This window comes from Odocoileus virginianus, chromosome 22 (genome assembly GCF_023699985.2).
Source record: "Odocoileus virginianus isolate 20LAN1187 ecotype Illinois chromosome 22, Ovbor_1.2, whole genome shotgun sequence".
NCBI lineage: Eukaryota > Metazoa > Chordata > Mammalia > Artiodactyla > Cervidae > Odocoileus > Odocoileus virginianus.
The window spans coordinates 35,667,276-35,689,770 of record NC_069695.1 but is presented as its reverse complement, the minus strand read 5'-3'; the positions used below and the strand labels follow the sequence as shown (position 1 = coordinate 35,689,770).

The window sequence follows — 22,495 nt, the reverse complement described above, 5'->3', positions numbered from 1 at the left end:
AATTTTATGTTGTGTCTACACCTATAAAAATGCACTCTGTATACCTGTCCCTGTACCTATTATACCATGTTTAGAACAGAAAGAAAAATCTAGAAAGCAGTAAACAAAGTCCATATCTTGGTTTCTTAATCTTAGTGCCACTTTTCCTTTTAACTGTGGATCAACTGCTTCTACCAGAGGTTGCCCTCTCTGTTGGGTCTAAGCCACCCTCTCAAACCTACTCAAGCATACTCCAGTAATCCTTACCTCTTGCATTATAGATCTTTTCTTTCTGAATTCAATTAGCATGCAAATATCCTTTCAAAAAACCATCACAAAATCCTTCAGACCAAGATGGCTAACCTGAGCAAGTACAGTATTAGACAAAATGTATCAGAAGCAAAGGATAGGAGAGGAGATCCCTGAAATGGGAAACAGGAAGCAAATTTGGGGCTTCCCTGGTGGCTCAGATGGTAAACAGTCTGCAATGCAGGAGACCTGGGTTCGACCCCTGGGAAGATCCCCTGAGAAGGGAATGCAGCCCACTCCAATATTGCCTGGAGAATTCCATGGGCAGTCCATGGGATCCCAAAGAGTCGGACATGACTAAGCAACTAACACTTTAAACTTTCACCGCCTTCCAGGCCACAGCACAGGGAGGGAGAACTCGAACACAACCTGGCAGTCTCCCTCAATGAGAAGAGGGAGCAGGGGACCCTGAGAGGTCAAGGGATTAGCTTTTGCAGGGTAGAGTACCAAAGAGGAGAACTAAATGGAGATCTGCAGAGGGTCCTTCACAAGCACTCAGCTGAGTGGAAACTCTGAGATGGAGGAAAGAACCATCCAGAAGAATTAGGGGGGGAAATCACTGGAACTCACAAGTGGCCAGGAATAGTACCATCAGGCAGAGCAGAAACCCTTAAAAGTAACATCTGTTAGAGCTCTGGTTCTCAAAAGAGGGCAGTTTTGGTGCACACACACCTTCCCCGTCCCCCCACCCTCCACCCCCCCAGTCTCAGGAGGCAGTTGGTGATTTCTGGAGACAGTTTTTGGTTTTCACAGCCAGAGAAGATGAACCTATACTGGCATCTAATGGGTGGAGGCCAGAGATGCTGCTAAACATTCTATAATGAATCATCTGGCCTTAAATGTCAATAGTGCTGAGGTTGAGAAACTGGGTCCAAAATGTAGTCTTACCTCCATAAGAGAAAAATGAACCCTAGACAACACTGCCTGAAAGATACTTAATAGCAAGACCTAATAGGATAAAACTGTTTAAGTAATTTAAACACATCCAAGAACAAAGCTCAAGAATATATATATATATATTATATATATATATAATATATATATATAATATATATATGTATAATATATATATATTATATATATATATAATATATATATATATATATATATGTATAATATATATATTATATATATGTATATATATATATTATATATATATGTATAATATATATATATATATAATATATATATATATATATATATATAAAATACTTAGCACCCAACAGCATACAATACACAATGACTGGCATCCAATAAAAAATTGGTAAGTCATGTCATGCAAAGAAGCAGGAAAATGCAACCATAATAAGAAAAACCACTCAAATTGATCCAGAAGTGACAATTAGACAAGCTCATCAAGACAGTTATTAAACTGTATTCTGTATGATCAAGAAGCTATGGAAATATAGAACATGCTCAGTAGTGACATGAAATCTAAGAAAAACAACCAAATCAAACTTTTAGAGATGAAAGCTACAATATCAGGTTTTTTTAAAAGAGCACAGATGGGATTAATTGTGGATTAAATATAATAGAAAAAAAAATTACCGTAGGTAAGACAGCAAAAATCATTCAAAATGAAAAAAAAGGAAAAGAAAACACTGAGAAAAAATGAACAGAGCTGCAGTACAATATCAAGCAGCCTAGTATGTATAACGGTAATTAGAGTTCCCAAAGGTGAGGGGAGAAAGGAACAGAGAAATATTTCAACAAGTTATTTCTGGGACACAGTTTTTACAGGTAAATTTTTAGCCATGAAATATATTAGAAAAAAAGTCTCGATTTAATTACTTTAGCTTCTACTTTAAGAAACCAGAATAAGAATAAGCCCAAAGTAAAGAGAAGAAGAGAAAGACTAGATTGGAAATCAATAGAAAACAAAAATAGGTCAATTTCTATACTCTATTTAAACCAAAAGCAATTTTTTAAAAAGAACAAGATAAACTTCTAAGCCAGATTGATCAGGAAAAAAAAAAAGATGCAAATTATATCAGGAATGAGAGGTGTGACATTACTGAATATTAAGCTAATTCTCCACATAAAGAGTAGTAACCAAGTTTGCTAAACTCCATATTGCTGGTTCCAATACTAACTTATTGTTTGAGCTGTCAGCAGTACTTTGCATAATTGACATTTTCATTTGGCTTCAGGAATACCACACTTGGTTTTTCTCTGCCTTGTGGGATGTTTCTTCTCAGTCTCAATGCTGGTATTTCTTCAACTCGAGCCTTCAGTGGGTTGGAGTGCCTGAGGGGTCAGCGTTCAAGTCTCTTTCGCTTTCTTCCTGTGTTCACTTCCTAGGATCTCATCTGGTCTTGCTGCTGCTGCTGCTAAGTCGAGACAGTCGTGTCCAACTCTGTGCGGCCCCATAGACAGCAGCCCACCAGGCTCCTCTGTCCCTGGGATTCTCCAGGCAGGAATACTGGAGTGGGTTGCCATTTCCTCTCCAGTGCATGAAAGTGAAAGTGGAATCGCTCAGTCGTATCGACTCCTGGAGACCCCATGGACTGCAACCTACCAGGCTCCTCCATCCATGGGATTTCCCAGGCAAGAGCACTGGAGTGGGGTGCCATTGCCTTCTCCTCATCTGGTCTTAGGTCTTTACAATTAGTACCTAGGACTCCAAAATCTGTATTCCAGCCTTGACCTCTTCTCTGAATTACAGGTTCATAAATCCCTTTGCCTACCAGATATCTCCACTTCGATGCCTACTTTAATCTGAGTTCCCAAGAAAACAGAGCCTAAAATTAAACCTTATTATTAATTCTTTATTGCATGCGTGCATGCTCAGCTGTGTCCGATTCTTTGTAACCCCCTGGACTGTAGCCCGCCAGGCTCCTCTGTCCATGGGATTTCCCAGGCAAGAATACTGGAGTGGGTTGCCATTTCCTCTTCCAGGGGATCTTCCTGACCCCGGGATGGAACCTGGGTCTCCTGTGTCTCCTGCATTGGCAGGTGGATTCTTTTCCTTTATTGGGGTGGTTCAGTCTCAGATGACTGAAGGTAAATGTGTAGTGAGCCAGGGAAAAAGAAAGGTACAAGTGGGTGTTACTCTGTGTCTATAGTCAAGGCACAGCTGTTTGCATAGTTTCCCTATCCTCAGAGTGCTCGTGGTATGAACTAGGTCATCTCACCATGGGGTAGGAGGAGGGAGATGAATTTTCTTCGGGCTCCCCTCAGTTTCCACCATGGAACATCAGCTCCACACTCCCAGATGGTATCACTGAGCCCCTCCAGCAGCAGCCACTGGGAAGTCAGGATCCAAGACGCACAGGGGGAGTGGCGGGCCAGAGATCCAGGGGGAGTCAGTTGCTCCCTCCACTTGCAGCCTGGTGCTGCAACCGCAAGGGTGGATGGTGCAGGCAGTCTTCTTAGAGGGTCATCAGTATCAAAGAGCAGAAACCCTGGCCCTGCAAAAAGGCTTATAAATGATGTTTGGAACAGTGATTCATTAGGCATCTTCAACCTTAACATGCCCCAAACTTTTAATTTCTCTCCAAACATATAGCTTTCTCGTATCTTATATTGCCATCTTATAATGTGGCAATTTTATCCTCCCAGTTGCTCAGGCCATAGCCTCCCCATCTCCCTGCTTTACTCAGTTCCCCACAGGGCACCCAGATCTTAGAAACCAGACTATACCATTTCTCTGTTCAAAATCCTCTTTCTCCTTGCTCTGTTTGAATGTCAAAGGAACACTGTGTCTGCAACTTCAGTTCAGTCGCTCAGTCGTGTCTGACTCTTTGCAACCCAATGGACTGCAGCACGCCAGGCCTCCCTGTCTATCACCAACTCTCGGAGTTTACTCAAACTCATGTCCATTGAGTTGGTGATGCCATGCAACCATCTCATCCTCTGTCGTCCCCTTCTCCTGCCTTCAATCTTTTCCAGCATCAGGGTCTTTTCAAATGAGACAGTTCTTCCGATCAGGTGGCCAAGTATTGCAGTTTCAGCTTCAGCATCAGTCCTTCCCATCCTCCTTTATTTTTATTTGTTTTTTCCCATCCTCTTTTAATTTCATGGCTGCAGTCACCATCTGTAGTGATTTTGGAGCCCCCCAAAATTAAGTCTGTCACTGTTTCCACTGTTTCCCCATCTACTTGCCATAAAGTGATGGGACCAGATGCCATGATCTTAGTTTTCTGAATATTGAGTTTTAAGCCAACTTTTTCATTCTTTCATTTTCATCAAGAGGCTCTTTAATTCTTCTTTGCTTTCTGCCATAAGGGTCCTGTCATCTGCATATCTGAGGCTATTGATATTTCTCCCGGCAATCTTTATTCCAGTTTGTGCTTCATACAGCCCAGCATTTTGCATGATGTACTCTGCATATAAGTTAAATAAGCAGGGTGACAATATACAGCCTTGACGTACTCTTTTCCCAATTTGGAACCAGTCTGTTGTTCCATGTCCAGTTCTGACTGTTGCTTCTTGACCTGCATACATATTTCTCAGGAGGCAGGTCAGGTGGTCTGGTATCCCCATCTCTTTCAGAATTTTCCAGTTTATTGTGATCCACACAGTCAAAGGCTTTGGCATAGTCAATAAAGCAGAAATAGATATTTTCCTGGAACTCTTGCTTTTTCAATGATCCAGCAGATGTTGGCAATTTGATCTCTGGTTCCTCTGCCTTTTTGAAGTTCAGCTTGAACATCTGGAAGTTCACGGTTCACATACTGTTGAACCCTGGCTTGGAGAATTTTGAGCATCACTTTGTTAGCGTGTGAGATGAGTGCAATTGTGAAATAGTGTGAGCATTCTTTGGCATTGCCTTTCTTTGGGATTGGAATAAAAACTGACCTTTTCCAGTTCTATGGCCACTGCTGAGTTTTCCAAAATTGCTCGCATGTTGAGTGCAGCACTTTCACAGTATCATCTTCCAGGATTTGAAATAGCTCAACTGGAATTCCATCACCTCCACTAGCTTTGTTCGTAGTGATGCTTCCTAAGGCCCTCTTGACTTCGCATTCTAGGATGTCTGGCTCTAGATGAGTGATCACACTGTTGTGATTATCTGGATCATGAAGATCTCTTTTGTATAGTTCTTCTGTGTATTCTTGCCACCTCTTCTTAATAAGTTCTGCTTCTGTTAGGTCCATACCATTTCTGTCCTTTATTGTGCCCATCTTTGCATGAAAAGTTCCCTTGGTGTCTCAGTTTTCTTGAGATCTCTACTCTTTCCCATTCTATTGTTTTCCTCTACTTGCACTGATCACCGAGGAAGGCTTTCTTATCTCTCCTTGCTATTCTTTGGAACTCTGCATTCAAATGGGCATATCTTTCCTTTTCTCCTTTGCCTGCAAAGTAAGTTGTCTGCAACTTACTCCTAAACAATCCAGGAAAAAAAATTAAAATATATATAGAGATATATATCTGGGTAGATAGAGTAAATAGGTAGATAATGATAAAGCAAATGTGATAAAATGATATTTGGGGAATCTGGGGGAAGCACATATAGGAATTCTTTGTACTCTTCCTGCAATTTTTCTGTAAGTTTGAAATTATCTCAAAATTCAAAGTTAAAAAAAAACAGTAGCCCTGAAAGGGAGAGAGCAAATTACTAAAAGAAAGTCAGGTAAGGTTCTGTTACTGAGAAATTTGGGGGCAGGGAGAGGGAGGAGGAATATTGAGAAAGCAATTATAAATATCACTTACAGCCATATTTAAAATGAAGGTGTAGAGCTATGTTTTTTGATATAGGAATATTCCTGGTACAACAATGGAAAATTTTTCATTTGCCACTGTCAATATGATTTTTAGAACAAAGTACACATATATGTAGTATAGCACTCATCAAAATACTCTTGGTCTACTCTTCTCATCAGGTGGCCAAAGCATTGGAGTTTCGGCTTCAGTATCAATCCTTCCAGTAAATATTCAGGGTTGATTTCCTTAGGGTTGACTAGTTTGATCTCCTTGCAGTCCAAGGGACTCTCAAAAGTCTTCTCCAATACCACAGTTCAAAAGCATCAATTCTTTGGTGCTCAGCCTTCTTTATGGTCCAACTCAGATCTGTACATGACTACTGGTAAAACCATAGCTTTGACTATACAGACCTTTGTCAGCAAAGGATGTCTCTACTTTTTAATATGCTGTCTAGGCTTGTCATAGCGTTTCTTCCAAGGAGCAAGTGTCTTTTAATTTCATGACTGCAATCACCATCCTCAGTAATTTTGCAGCCCAAGAAAGTTTCACTGTTTCCACTTTCCCCCCTTCTATTTGCCATGAAGTGATGGGACCAGATGCCATGATCTTAGTTTTTTGAACATTGAGTTATAAGCCAGCTTTTTCACTCTCCTCCTTAACCCTCATCAAGACATTCTTTAGTTCCTCTTTGCTCTCTGCCATTAGAGTGGTATCATCCCCATTTCTGAGGTTGTTGCTGTTTCTCCCAGCAATCTTGATTCCAGCTTGTGATTCATTCAGCCTGGTATTAGTGTAAGTGATAAATGATATTGTATGATATTGTATAGATTCAGTCTGCCTGCCAGAGAACTGGATCCCAATTCTTTGAAAGAGATTGCTTTTAATGTGCCCTGGAGGCTCAGCTGCAGCTTCTTGACAGCTGGAATGATCAAAGACCTGAAGGGTGTTCTAGGGAGATGTGGAGAGATGGGTGTGTCAACATCATTGGGAAAGCTGGCCTCTTGTTCTAGTTTCAGAAAGGAAACCTTCCTCTGTAAGGAACATAATCCACAGCTTCCATAAAATTAGTTGGGTAATGTATGGTCTTTTTCTATTACCTTGAAGAGACTGTGTGAGATTGGTATATTTTTTTTCATTTACTGTCTGGAAGTATTCCCTGCTGAGATGTCTGGCTTGGAATATTCTTTATAGGAAAAATTTAAATTACAGATAATGTCCTTAATTGATATAGAGCTATTCAAATTTTATATTTCTTATTATGTTAATTTTAGATTAATTTTCTTATTTTCAGGTAAAATTATTAATCACATCCTTCATATTACCCCTGTAGTGGCTGTAGATCTGTGCTGATGGCCACTTTTGCATTCCTTACATTGACATATGAGACTTCTTTCTCTTTCTTGATTAGTTTTGCTGGGAGAATATCAAATTTATTCTTTTCCCAAAAATGAGCCTTTGGCTTTATTTTCTTTTTAAATGTTTGCTTTCTAGTTCATTAATTCATGCTCTACTATTTCCTTCCTTCTCTTAAAAAAAAAAAAACAACTTTATTTTCCCTCAACTTGATTTCCATGTTCTGTTTAAAGTCTATGAGAGAGTGGTTTAAAACCACTCAGTGGTCTTCCCTCCCCATTCCTGAGCAGAAGGAGCTGCAGACCCGTCCTCAGTGCCGGGCTGCAAACTCCAGTCTTCAGGAGGGACCTGCTGAGTAGGCACCCAGGGCACCTGTGCACCGCAGACCAGCCTGGGATCTCGGGTTGAGCAGCAGTAAACTCAGGAGCTAGAGCTGTCCATTCACACTGAAACGCCTCCTTGGTCACAGCCTTTTCAGCAGCAGCCTGCTCCTCCTCTTCAACCTCTTCCGGGTCTGTGTGGAAGCCGAGGTCGGATGTGACCTCCTGTGGGTGTTCACGAGAGATGGTGCCACACATGCGCACAACTTCCTAGGCCAGCACCCGTCACCTCAGACCCACTGAGTGAGCTCCCTTGTTGCTGGAGGGAATGGCAATGCCCACAGAGTACAGAGTGGAGTCTGTTACACAGAGCAGTGGTAGGCAGGTTAACCTAAGAGGCCTCTGTGAGAGGCTGGTGGGCAGCCCTAGGATCCGTAACCACTGGAAGTCTCCACTCCCAGAAGACTGCCTGGATCTGGTGAGTGAACTCTCCAGGAGTGACACAGTCAGCAATAGGAGTGGCCTCGGGGCAGCAGCAAACTTCAGCACAGCTTGGCGGCCAGTATGTCTGGAGGACAGCACACTGACGTTAGCCGAGTTTTCAGTGGCATCGACGGCATGGCACAAGCTGCCAGAACTTTCCCCCAGATTCTCTTCAGATTTATGAGGTAGATGCCATCACTTTTTCCTTTTGTAGATTCACTGTTCCGTTTGGAAGTCAACCTAAGTGCCTCCTAAGTGGGTTGCTTATGTAAGGATTTTTCTTTTTAAAATAGTTTAATTATTTTATTTTTATTTATTTGGCTCCACCAGATCTTTGTTCTGGCAGCACGCAGGATCTTTACTTGTGGCATGTGGGATCTAGTCCCCTGACTAGGGTTTGAACCCAGGCCCCCAGCATTGGGAGCATGGCATCTTAGCCTCTGCACCACCAGGGAAGTCCCTATGTAAGGAGTTTGAGGACCTCTTCTTCCTTCTTTTGCAGGACATAAAGGGCTCTGGATATTGTGAGTATTTCTCTTTAAATTATGATGAGAAACCAGAACAACCCATATCAATCTCTCTCTACTTTTCCTTTGGGGCTTCCCAGGTAGCTCAGTGGTAAAGAATTCACCTGCAAAGCAGGAGATGCAGGTTCAATCCCTGGGTTGGGAAGATCCCCTGGAGGAGGAAAAGGCAACCTGCTCCAGTATTCTTGCCTGGGAAATCCCATGGACAGAGGAGCCTGGTGGGCTACAATCTATGGGGTCACAAAGAGTGACTAAACAGCAATAGCTACTTTCTTTAGATTTACTTGATATTCTTTTTCTAACTTCTGGTGATGGAGACTCAAATCACTAAATTTTAGCCTTTCCCTCTCCCCCTAATACATGCACTGAATGCTATACATTTCTCTTTAATCAGGACTTTAGTTGCATCTTACTTTATCTCTGTGGATAAAGTTGTATTTCATTTTATCCAGATTAAAAATACATTCTAATTTCCATTGTGTTTGTTTATCCATGGGTAATTTAAATTGTTTTTCTTAATTTCCAAAGATTTGGAAGTTTTTAAAATGTTTATGCTGTTGATTTCTAACTAGTTTTATTGTTGAATGAAAACCTATGCTAAGTCTATACTAATAAGTAGTCACTAACCAGATGTAGCTATATAAATTAATTAAAATAAATACAATAGAGTTCATCAGTCACATAATTTAAGTGCTCAGTAGCCACATGTGGCTAGTGACTACTGTATTGACTCTGATGTCTGTTGTATCAAACAATACAGATGAACACAGAAAATTCTGTTGCATAGCCCAACTCTTAATGATTTCAATCTGACAAAATTTGTTGAGGCTTGCTTCACAAACCAGCATATGCTCAGTTTTGAAAAATGTTCTCAGTGCATCTGAAAAGAATCATGTTTCCTGCCATTATTGGTTGAACTGTTATCTATATGTCCATTAGGTAATTTTATTAATCATATTGTCCAAATATACTATATTCTTAGACATTTTTTCCTGCTTGTTCTCTTTTACTAAAAGATTTGTGTAAGTCTCCTACTAAGATTGTAGATTTACCTTTCTCATTTTAGTTTTGTCAATTTTAGCTTTGTATACTGTGAAGCAAAATTGTTAGGTGTACACACATTTAGTATATTTCTGTTTTCTTAGTAAACGGACTCATCAATAGTCTTCTGGGAGTAGAGACTTACGGTGGTTACTGATCCTAGGGATGCCCACCAGCCTCTCACAGAGGCCTCTGTCCATTTTATCTCTAGTAAGACATCTGCTTTACAGTCTACTCCTTGTCTAATACTGGTACAGCTATTAGCACCTTTCTTTTGGTTAATGTTTGAATGAAGTATCTTTTTGTGTACTTGTATTAATATTTTAAATTTCCCTGGATTTTGATAGTTGTGCTTCTGTGTGTGCTAAGTTGCTTTAGTTGTGTCCGACTCTTTGCAACCCCATGAACTGTAGCCCTCCAGGCTCCTCTGTCTATGGGATTTTCCAGGTAAGAATACTGCAGCAGGGTGCCATGCCCTCCTCCAGGGGATCTTCCGAACCCAGGGATCGAACCCTGCAGTGTATGTCTCCTGCATTGACAAGCAGGTTCTTTACCCATTGAGCCCCTGGGAATCCCCTTGATAGTTGTATCTCAAGTAATATGATTAATTTAAAAAAGTTCTAGTCAAGAATCTTTGTCTTTTGTCCGCTTGCATGTAACATGGGCTTCGCAGGTGGTGCTAGAGGTAAAGAAACCAATTGCCAATGCAAGAGACGTAAGAGACGTGAGTTCAATCCCTGGCTTAGGAAGATCCCGTTACTGGTGTATTTGGGCTTACATCTATCATGTTCCTATTTGTTTTCTATTTATATTCTTTTTCTCTTGCCTTCTTTGAGATTAATCAATAGTTCTTATTATTCCATTTTACTTTTTGTTAAATTGTTAGTTATAGTCCTTTTTTATTCTAGAGGTCACAACATGCATCCTTGGTTTATTGGGACCTAATATATAAATTAGTACTTCTACCATTTCCCTGAGAATGTACTTAGATCCTGACTTTAGGCATTCTTACCTTTTCTTATAGTCAATATTTGTTTAGATTTACCTTCAGATTTTATACTTTCCATGGCTCTTCATTTTTCCTTAAGTGTTCTTCTCTTGTGCCTGAAGAGCTTCTTTTAGTACTTTTTGTTTGAGTCTGTGAGTAATGAATTCTCTTTCTATTTGTCTGGAAATGTCTTTACATTGTCTTTACTTTTGAAAATTATACTTCCAAGATATCTCATTATCTTCTGGCTTTATGTTGAGAAGTTAAGCCTCAGTCTATTTGTTGCTTCCTTGGATATAACAACTTCCCCCTTTCTTAAAATTTTCTCTTTTCTTTGGTACAATGTTAGGTATGATGATATCCCCAGCTATACTTTCTTTGTAGTTTTTGGTGTCTGCAGTGCTCCTTTAACGTATGACATGATTATTCATGAGTGTTGGAAAATTCTTGACCACTCTTTCTTTAAATACAGCCTTTGTTTCATCATCTCTTATTTCATTGAGATTCAAATTTTGTGTATGTTAGGACTTTTTGATGACTACTAGTAGCTAGCTCAGTTCAGTCGCTCAGTTGTGTCCGACTCTTTGTGACCGCATGGCTTAGTAGCTAAGTTGTGTCCCTTTAGAAAAGGCCTTGATGCTGGGAAGGATTGATGGCAGGAGGAGAAGGGGGTGACAGAGGATGAGATGGCTGGATGGCATCACCAGTTCAATGTACATGAGTTTGAGCAAAGCCCAGGAGATACTGAAGGATAGGGAAGCGTGGCGTGCTGCAGTTAGCAACTGAACAACAACCAGGCCTTTTTACCATAGCAGGTATGATTCCTATGCTCTCTTCTGTATCTTCTATAACATTTTTTTCTTTCATCTTTCAGCCTTGGTGTTTTCTACTTATGTATCTCTCACCAACTTCCATTTCAGTGTATCCAATCTGCTGGGTACACCATGTAAGTGGGATCATAAGATATTCGTTCTTCTGTGTCTGGCTTATTTCACTTAGCATGTCTTCAGTGTTCCTCTATGACATAGTGTGTATCAAAATCTCCTTTCTCTGTAAAGCTGAGTAATATTCTATCGTATTTATATACCACGTTTTGTTTATTCATTGTCTTGTCAATGGACATTCAGATTGTTTTCAGCTTTTGGCTATTGTCAATAACGCTGCTATGATCAGTGTACAAATATTTGAGTCCCTTCTTTCAACCATTTAGTGTCTATACCCAGAAGTGGAATTACTGGATCATATTGTAATTCAGTGTTTCATTTTTTGACGACCCACCATACTGTTTCTTACAGTGGCTACACCATTTTACATTCCCATCAGCATTGTCCAAGGGTTCCAATTTCTCACCAACAATATTATTTCCTTACTTCCTTCTACCCCTCCTTCCTTTCTTTCTTAAATAATGGCTATTCTAATGGGTATAGAATGATATCTGAGGTTTTGGTCTGCATTTCCCTAATGATTAGTGATATTGAGTATCTTTTTACGTGCTTTTTGACCATTTTTATAACATCTTTGGAGAAATGTCTATTCAAGCCATTTGACCAATTAAAAAATCTGGTTAGTTATTGTTGAGTTGTAGGGGTTCTTTATATATTCTGAATATTAATCCCTTATCTATAAATCTATGGCTGTTTCATGTTGATGTTTGGTAGAAATGAATGCAATACTGTAAAGCAATTATCCAATTAAAAATAAAAAAAATTTTAAAAATCCATCTGTATATGATTTGCAAATATTTTCTCAAATTCTATGGATTTCCTTTTTCATTCTGATAATAATATCCTTTAATGTGTGAAAATTTCACATTTTGATGAAATCTACTTAATTCTTTTGTTTCCTCTTATGTTGTCATATCCAAGAAATCACTGACAAATCCAATTTCCTCCATGTTTTCTTCTAAGAGTTTTGTAGTTTTAGTTCTTATGTTTAGGTCTTTGATCCATTTTGAGTTAATTTTTGCACATGGTGTAAGGCAAGGGTCCAAATTCATTCTTTTGCTTGTTGATATGCAGTTTTCCCAATGTCATTTATCAAGAAAACTGTCTTTTTACACATTGAATGGTCTTGACACCCTTGTTGAAAATTATTTGACTATTTATAGGAGCATTTATTTCTGGGCTCTCTATACCCTATACTATTCCGTTGGTCTATGCATTTGTCTTTATGCCAGTACCACACTGTTTCTATTACTGTAGTTAAGTTTTGAAATCAGAAAGTGTGGGACTTCCAACTTTGTTCTTCCTCAAGGTTGTTTTGGCTATTGAGGGCTCCTTGATATTCCATGTGAGTTTCAGGATGGATTTTTCTGGGTCTGAAAAAATTGTTGTTGGGGTTTTGATAGGGATTTCACTGAATCTGTAGATTTCTTTGGGTAGTATTTACTACTATCTATTATTTAACGTATTTACCACCATGGAGTGTCTTTTTATTTATTGGTGTCTAATTTCTTTCAGAACACTTTGTAGCTTTTAGTGTATAAGGTTTTTGTTTCCTTGGTTAATTTTATTATTTAATGTACTTAATACTATGGGATGGCTCTTCATTTATTGGTGTCTAGTTTCTTTTAGATATTTTGTAGCTTTTAGCATGTCTTTTGTTTACTTGGTTAAGTGTATTCTTAAGTATTTTATTCTTTTCGATGCCACTATAAATGGAATTGCTTTTTTTCAGGTTGTTTATTGTTAGTGTGTAAAAACACAATTGATTTTTGCATGTTGATTTTGTACCCTACAACTGTGCTGAATTGAGTTCTAACAAGTTGTGTGTGTGAGTCTTAAAGGGTTTTCTGTATATAAGATCATGTTATCTACAAAGAGATATCATTTTAATCCCTCCTTTCATTTATTTTTCTTGCTAGTTGCTGTGGCTAGGAGTTCCAGTGCTATATTAACATGGCAAAAGCAGGCATTCTTGTTCTTCACAGAGGAAACGTTTTCAGTGTTTCACCACTGAGTATATGTTAACTATGAGTTTTATATGTATGGCCTTTATTATTATCCAGGTATTATTCCTAGATTGTTGAGTGTGTGGGTTAAGTCATGAAAGGGGTTAAATTTTGTCAAATAAAATTTTTTTTTGCATCAGTTGAGATGATCATGTGGTTTTTACCCTTTACTCTGATAATATGATGTATTACATTGATTGATTTTCATATGTTGAACCATCTTTGCATTTCAGAAATAAATTCCACTTGGTATTATATAATCCTGTTAATGTGCTATTGAATTGTTTGGTAATATTCTGTTGAGGGTTTTTGCATCAATATTTATAGGAGATATTGATCTGTAGTTTTCTTGTAGTATCTTTGTCTGGCTTTGATATCAGGTTGATTCTGGCCTCATAAAATGAGCTTGAAAACATTCCCTCCTGTTTTTTGAAGCAGTTTGAGATGGATTGGTGTTTCTTTTTTAAATATTTGGTAGAATTAAACAGTGGAACCATCTGGTTCTGGGCTTTTCTATGTCAGGAATCTCCTTACTAGCTATGGTTATATTCAGATTTCCTATTTTTGATGAATCACTTGGTAAATGTGTGATTCAGACTGTGATAGTGGATATCTGAATCTTCCAGTGTCCTTTGGTTAGATTTCTTGGCCTTTTGTCTTGCCAGCTTGAGAATCAGCAAATGCCAGGGGAATCAACTGGCATAAAATATCAGGCCTCGTTCTGTTTCCCTTCCCTTTTTACTTTAAATTTTTACAATAAGTAGTGTTATTTTTGTAACTCAGAAATGACCTAGTGAGCAAGTAGATTTAGAAAACTGGGGGAGAATGAAGGATGTAGGTTGGCTACCAGTTATTTTATCTGGATGGCAAGGTGTTTAGTAAGGAATTCAGGAGGATGATATCATCAGTGCGTCATTTATGCATTTTAAGTTTACCTATAGGACACTAGATAGTAATGTGTAGGAAGCAGTTGGCTCTTAGTGTTTATCCTCAGGAAAAAGAGCTAACCTTCAGATATAAATTTTATCATTTTTCTTAACTTTTAAAATTCCCCCCAAACAGACAATAATTGTTATGCTTTTCCCCTCCTACTCACTTCTCACTTCACCCCTACTCACTTCTCAACCTATCATCATGTCTATGTCATTTAGCTCCTTTACTTCCGGACCCTGTGATTTTACTTCTAGACTTCCAAAATGGTTTTCCTTTCTGTTCTTTCTTCCTTTTTAGACTTTTCTGAAAGCAATATGATGATCATGCCATTCCCTGATTCATAGATGTTAATAGCTTTCCACTACCTTGAGAACAATATGCAGAAATATGAAATCTATTCCAACCACACCTAGTACTTGTTTTACAGATGACACCAAACTCCAGAAAGTTGAAGTGTCTGCTTATTTAGCATCACACTTAACTGTCATTTCTCCTACTTCATTTTAATTTCCACTTTATTCTTACTCTTTTAGGTACATGTTTCAGTTATTATTTTCCTAAACACTTAAGCACAAGGGCATCATTCTTTCTTCAGTAGCACTCACTGCAGTGTCTGATACTGAATATTTATTGAATTAGTGACTAAGCACCATACTCTACATCATTTCTTATATTTTATCACTTCTGTGCCTTTCTTGACTAGTCCCTCCCTGCCCATATGCCTCTACTCCCATCCTTCAAAACTCAAATCTTGGGAACTCCACAAAGCTTTTCCTTTCTTTCCAATCACAATTGAACCCTACCTCCTCTGAGCTCTTATAAGCATCTCGTCTACCTTAATGATTCTATTGAGCCATGTTTCCTGCATATGTCAGCCTTTATGACCAGACAATTCATGATTTCTGGGGACAGTGTATTCTTTGTGTATACTACAAAACCTAAAAAAAAAAAAAAAGTCTTGCACATAATAATTTAACAATGTGTATTAAAATATTAATTGGATAATTATGGGGGATAGTCAAAGTAAATGACAGTAGCAGAATTTTAACAAATGGTTAATACCAGAAAGACAGGTTTTCTTACTTTTAAAAAACTGTTTTTCAGTTGAAAATATCAAGTATACATAGCCTATTATTAGTATGTATGTCAGAAGTCAACAAAGAAAACAAAGTCTGATGAATGTTGCCATTAAAAAAAGATCATTTTACTTGTAAACAGAATATGTTATATGAATTAGTCATGAAGGTTATTACTTTAGCTAATATTTTGTTCAATCTATAGATGACAGGATAAACATAGTAGTAATCTTCATACTTTAACATGGAATTTAAAACAATTATTTCATATATTCAGAAGCTGCAATTAAATGGTAGTGTTGAAATAATTTCAGACCTCTAAAGTTTATGGATGGGCTGCATTATTTAGAGCAAAACAAATTCATGTTTGCTATGAACATCACAGAAACTTGAAAACTTGTGCTCACTAGGAAGAACAAAACTTGGCCAAAAAAAAAAAAAAAAAAAAAATCTTTCAGAAAACGGGGCACTAGAGTTTTGTAGTTAACAAGTTTAATACCAAAATAGCATAGCATGTTCACAAGCAGGGAATTTAATAGCTAGAATTAGCATAAAGTAGAACTCTCCAGCTGTCAGGAGATAAGTAGTATGCCAATTATCAGAGTGAATGACAAAGTAAGAGAAGGGTTTAAGTTTTCCCTACATTCTCTAAAATAACTTCTCTGCAACTGGTGATCTGGGCTCACTAAAGGTGTGAGATTATAACACTAATACATTTCTTTCTGAGCTCTGATTACACACACCACCACACTGATTCTTACAATATCTGGAAACATTCTGCATTAACACTGTTAGACATTTCTTATAATGATAGAAACTTTCCTCTTGTGGACTGTGTTTGATTAAAAGACTAGAGCTTCTCTTACATTACAGCAGACAAATTTTTTTCCATTGTTGCTGACATTCAGTAAAATTTTTTTCACGTTAAAAGATTTTTCCTCTACCCACAGGATTTGTTCTCAGAATTTTTCTTTAGTAATGTCTGAGCTCTGAGTTAAACTTTTCATTACAAAAATTGAATTATTGTGTTTTCTCTCTAGTGTGTGTGTTTAATGTAGCATGAGAGCTGAACATTGATTAAAACCTTTGTCATAATCAATAGCATTCCTAAGATTTTTTTCTGGCAGAGCATCTCTAGTACTGAATAAAGTTGGGGTATACACTAAAGGTTTTCCCACATTCAAAGTGTCTTCCCCAGAATGAATTTTCTCATGATGATTAAGATCAGAGAGCCGGCTAAAACTTCTACTGCACTGAACGCACCTGTGGGGTTTCTTTCTCGTGTGGATTCTCTGGTGTTCAGTAAGATCAGTGCATGTGCTGAAGGCTTTTCTACACACATCACATTTATATGGATTTTCATTCGTGTGGATTCTTTGATGGTTAATGACATCAGAGCTCCGACTAAAGCCTTTGCCACACTGATCACATGGGTATGGTTTCTCCCCAGTATGGATCCTCTGATGTAGGACAAGAGCTGAACACTGACTGAACGCCTTCCCACACTCATTACATTTATATGGTTTTTCCCCAGTGTGGATCCTCTGGTGCTTGATAAGGTCTGAGTTCTGACTGAAACTTTTGCTGCACTGTGTGCATGGATATGGTTTTTCTCCAGTGTGAATTCTCTGATGAAGAATAAGGTCAGAACTCTGACTGAAAGCTTTCTCACAACAATCACAATGATAGGGTTTTTCTCCAGAGTGTACTCTCTGATGTTTAGTGAGGTCTGAGCTTTGACTAAAACTTTTACTGCACTGATCACATGTGTATGGTTTCTCTCCAGTGTGTATTCTTTGATGTTTCACAAGGTCTGAACGACGACTAAAACTTTTAGTACAATCACTACACGGATAGGGTTTCTCGCCAGTGTGGATTCTCTGATGCAGAATGAGATTTGAGCTTTGACTAAAGGTTTTCCCACACTCATCACACTCATAGGGTTTCTCACCTGTATGAATTCTATAATGTTTAATAAGGTCCGATCTTCGACTAAACATTTTACTGCACTGGTTACAGGGGTAAGGCTTCTCTCCAGTGTGAATTCGTTGATGATTAATAAGATCTGAAAGTCTACTGAAGGTTTTGCTACACTGATTACATGGATAGGGTTTCTCTCCAGTGTGAATTCTCTGATGCAAAATAAGAACTGAGCTCTGATTAAAAGCTTTCCCACATTCATTACATTTATAGGGTTTCTCTCCAGTGTGGATCCTTCGATGTTTAATAAGGTCTGAGTTCTGACTGAAACTTTTGTTACACTGATTACATGGATATGGTTTCTCTCCAGTGTGGATTCTCTGATGTAGAATAAGATCTGAGCTCTGACTGAAGGCTTTTCCACACACATCGCACTTATATGGTTTCTCACCAGTGTGGATTCTTTGATGTTTTATAACATCAGAACTCTGACTAAAATGTTTGTTACACTGGCTACATGTATAAGGCTTCTCTCCAGTATGGATTCTCTGATGTTTAACCAGGTCTGAGCGCTGGCTAAAACTTTTACTACAGTGACTGCATTGATAGGGTTTTTCTCCTGTATGGATTCTCTGATGTATAATAAGATCAGAGCTCTGACTGAAGGCTTTCCCACATTCATCACATTTGTAAGGTTTCTCACCAGTGTGGACTCTTTGATGTTTAATAAGGTCTGAGCTCCGACTGAAACTTTTAATGCACCAATTACAAGGATAGGGTTTCTCCCCAGTATGAATTCTCTGATGCAGAACCAGGGCTGAGCTCACATTAAAGGCCTTTCCACACTGATCACATTCATAGGGTTTCTCCCAGTGGGTTCTTCGATGTCTAATAAGGCCTGTACTACAAGCAAAGCTTTGCCCACATTCATCACAGTTGTGCTGTCTTCTTTTAAAGAGGTTCTGATCCTTTTCATTGAATTTATCCCCAAGTTCAAAGAATTCTCTGCATTCAGAATCCTGGAGAACATCATTTCTGGGGTTGCCAGACTCTTCAGTCAATGGTTCAATTTTTGCTGTAATTTTCTCCTTAGAAGCCATCTCTCCAACACTGGCCTTAGTCACACCATCTAAAACAATAAACAAAATATAGATGGAACATGTTCTCCATACTGTAAGAAATTTTAAGGTGAAAAGATTAGTATTTTCCTATGAAATGTCACAGTATAGGAGTGCTCCAAAACACTGAAAATTAATAAATAATGAATAACTTTATTAAAGTGGCTTCTCAGATATGTTCTGTATATGTTTGTCACAAGAAGAGATCTGTGAATACTGAAATCTAATTACAGTAATTAGGAAAGTTTGACTATTTAGAGCTAATACATAAGCAACTTACTGGTAAATGTAAAGTAGGCCGTATGAATGAAAACTTCAGTGACGGAGCTGGAAGGAGGGAAAAGGGAAAAAGAGAAGGAGGAGGCAGTGGCAGCCAGGCGGTCATCGTGAGCGTACACCAACCAGGCTGCTCATGTGCTGTCCAGGGGAACGAAAGAGGCATAAAGCCCAGGAATGGTTAGGAAAGAAGCCTGAATTTTCAAAAATAGGTCTATGTACTCCTCTACCTCTTTTGTCTTGATTATTAGAAGAAAGTGACCAAGAAAACATGATCCTTTTGAGAACACCTATTTTCAGTGTCCAAATTTCCTTACTAAGGTGTGTAAATCAGAAAAAGATTAGGGAGGTAGGATCAGAAATCTCTTTTGAGTTGGTTTTTTAGGAAGTTATCCCTATGCTCAACAATACCAGATGTCTGTAATGGTAGAGAACATGAGAGCTCCACCTAAATTCTTGAGACTATCAGCCCATTCTTAAGAGTTGTTTACTATAAAAGGTACATCACTGTCAGGCTACAAATGGTCTAGAGAGCTAAAAACATGACAGACATTAATTTCAAGGGCTAAAATCCAAAATCCCAAGCCTCCAAGTGGACGTTTCTCCTCTTTGCCAGAGGCAAAGGGTACTGGAAAAAGTAAAGTATTGGGGTAAATCTAAAAGGGCATGAATGTCTCATGGAGTTTACAGTTATATGTAGAATTAAAATATATGGCAAAAATAGCATAAGAGGAGGAAGGTAAATGGAACCAAAATATTACAAGGTCTTTGGATTATCCTAGAAATAGTAAACTAAGATAAACTGTAATAAATTAAATGTGTATGTTGTGATTTCTAAGGCAGCCTTTTTCAAACAGAGTTCCACAAGAAAATATTATGAGTGACTATTTTCTTAATTCTCCCAAAGATGGTAGAAAGCTAGTACATCAACAGATGTATAGGAGAAACATTAATATGTTACTTACAGTGAATGCCTTAAAGCATTTTGGCTTAATTCTCTCAGAGAATCACATTTGAGAAAGCCTATGAGGTGAAAGCTACAAGGTGACAGGTAAGTAACAATACAAGGATGTATAAACAATAAGCTGATAGAGAAAAAAATGGAAAAACAAAAAACCTGATAATGTAAATAAATCAGGCACATGAAGAGAAAAAGAAAAACAAAAAAGAAACAAAAGATGGGATTAAATAAAAACAAAAAATAAGATGGTACATTTAAATCCTAACATCAACTATGTTACATGTAAATTAACTACTTTAATAAAGGGCAAAGAAAAACTAATAGCTAACATCATACTTACTGGTTAAACATTACATAGTTTTCTCTGAGGAAGAAGGGAGGAAAACAAGAACATGTTACCACTTTTATTCAACACTGTACAACTTTTATTCACTATTCATAGACAATGCAATATAACATGAAAAATAAATGAGATATACAAGAAATAAGTCAAACTGTATTATAGACTATGCAATCATGTATACAGAAAATCCTGAAGTGTCTTTAAAAAGTTACTAGAACTTGTAAAAGGTTTGAGTGCAATACACAAAACCTGATTGCATATATACTAGCAATGAACAATTAGAATCTATAATTAAAAACATTTTCTCAGTTGCACTAAAAAATGAAATACTTAGAAGCAAATTGAACAAGGTATGTGCAATATCTGCATAATGAAAACTATAAAACATTGCTAACAGAAATTAAAGACTTAGAAATAAATGCCATCATCTACAGATAGGAAGATTTTATATTGTTAAGATGATAAATTATTCCCAAAGTGATCTGTGGATTCAATGCAACCTCAATCAAATTCTCAGCAGGCCTTTTTGTAGAAACTGACAAACTGATTCTACACTCTGTGTAGAAAGTCAGAGAAAGGTCTAAACAATTTTGAAAAAGAACAAAACTGGACAGCTTATACTACAAAGCTATAGTAATCAAGGCAGTGAGATACTGGCAATGATAGACATATCCATTAACTGAATAGAACAGAGTCTATAAACAGATCTAAATATGTATGTACAAATGGCATTCAACAAAGTTGCCAAGATAATTCAATGGTGAAAAAGTAGTTTCTTTTCAAAAACGAGTGTTACAAGTGGATATTATAATAACAAAAATTAACTGACTCTGTTCTTTACCTATTGACCCACCAGGGAAGCCCCTCCTTATACTATACACAAAAATTAACTAGAGGGGCTTCCCTGGTGGCTCAGTGGTAAAGAATCTGCCTGTCAATGCAGGAGACGTAGGTTCAATCCCTGATCCAGAGAGATCCCATATGCCACAGAGCAACTAAGCCTGTGCATCACAACTGCTGAAGCCTGTATGCCTAGGGCCCACGCTCCACAACAAGAGAAGCCATGGGAATGAGAAGGCTATGCAATGCAACTAGACAGTAGCCCCCACTCAGCATAACTAGAGAAAAGGCTGTGCAGCAATGAAAACCTAGCACAGCCAAAAGTAAATAAATAAAATTATTTCAAAAGTTAACTAGAAAAAATAAAATAAAATAAAAATTAACTAGAAATGTAATATAAACCTAAATATAAAACCTAAAGCTATAAGACTTCTAGAAGCAAAGTAAAGCATAGATGACCAAAATTAATACACACAACTGAGAAAATTAATTTGTGTTGTTTATGCCACCCACTCTATGGTTTTGGTATGGCATTCCTAGCAACAAATACAGCATGTTTTTGAACTTTATGCATTTATGGAATCATACCACATATATTCTATGACTGTTTTTTTGCTCAACATTATGTTTGGAAGATTCACCCACAGTGCATTCATGTTCACTACTATAATGTGACATACCACAAGTGATCTATCCATTCCTCTTCAATGGATAAGAACATTTTGCTATATCAAACAATGCTGATATGAATATGCTAATATGTCTATCTCAGTATACATATACAAGTGTTTCTCTTGGTTATATAAATTTAGGATCAGAATTGTTGGGTCTTTAACTAGATTCTTCCAAAGTGGTTAAGCCACTTCACACTTCGCTCAGATGTGTATAGTTCACATAGTGCTATGTTCTAAGCAACATCAAGTCTAGACCTTTTTAAACTCACTGCAATCAGGCTTTTATCTCTGTAACTCCACCAAAACCATACTTATTAAAGCCCCTAATATGCTCTATCTTAACAAATCCAATGGTCAATTTTCAGTCTTATTCTTGATTTATTTGACATAATTGATTACTCTCTTAAATCATTTGCTTTCTTTATGCTAACTTACTTTTCTCCTATTCTCCATATAATGGCTAGAGTGATCATGTTATCTTGTGTAAAGAGTTCCACTGGTTTCCCATTTCACTGGGAATAACTTATGATCTGGTCCCTTTTTTTCTCTCTGCCCTCATTTCATTCTACACCACCCCTATCACCTGTCTACTCCAGGCTTACTCTGTTCCTGCTATATTTATGGGGCTCTGACTTTTGCTATTCTCTCTTCCTGGAAGACTCTTCTCTGTCACATGGCTTATTCTCTCATTTTGGTTATACCTCTAACCAATTCTTACCACCTCAGAGAGGCATAATGCTTGGTGGGCCTGCATTTTT

General features: G+C 37.8%; 1 protein-coding gene and 1 pseudogene across 4 annotated transcripts in view; both read right to left on the bottom strand.

Moving 5' to 3' along the window:
- Positions 1–7,357: 7,357 nt before the first annotated feature.
- LOC110149530 (small ribosomal subunit protein uS2 pseudogene) lies at positions 7,358–9,858 on the bottom strand (annotated as a pseudogene).
- A 5,638-nt stretch (positions 9,859–15,496) lies between these two features.
- The window catches only part of ZNF397 (zinc finger protein 397), a 50,580-nt gene continuing 43,581 nt past the window's right edge, over positions 15,497–22,495 (bottom strand). For 2 of the 4 annotated variants that reach the window (XM_070452839.1, XM_070452841.1), the window contains one exon: positions 15,497–18,654. In XM_070452839.1, coding sequence (XP_070308940.1) covers positions 16,655–18,625 — 1,971 coding nt within the window. In that variant the 5' untranslated portion in view covers positions 18,626–18,654 and the 3' untranslated portion in view covers positions 15,497–16,654. Of the gene's footprint in view, positions 18,655–20,220; positions 20,245–22,495 lie in introns of all 4 variants that reach the window. The other 2 variants (XM_070452842.1, XM_070452840.1) reach the window with 2 other exon arrangements.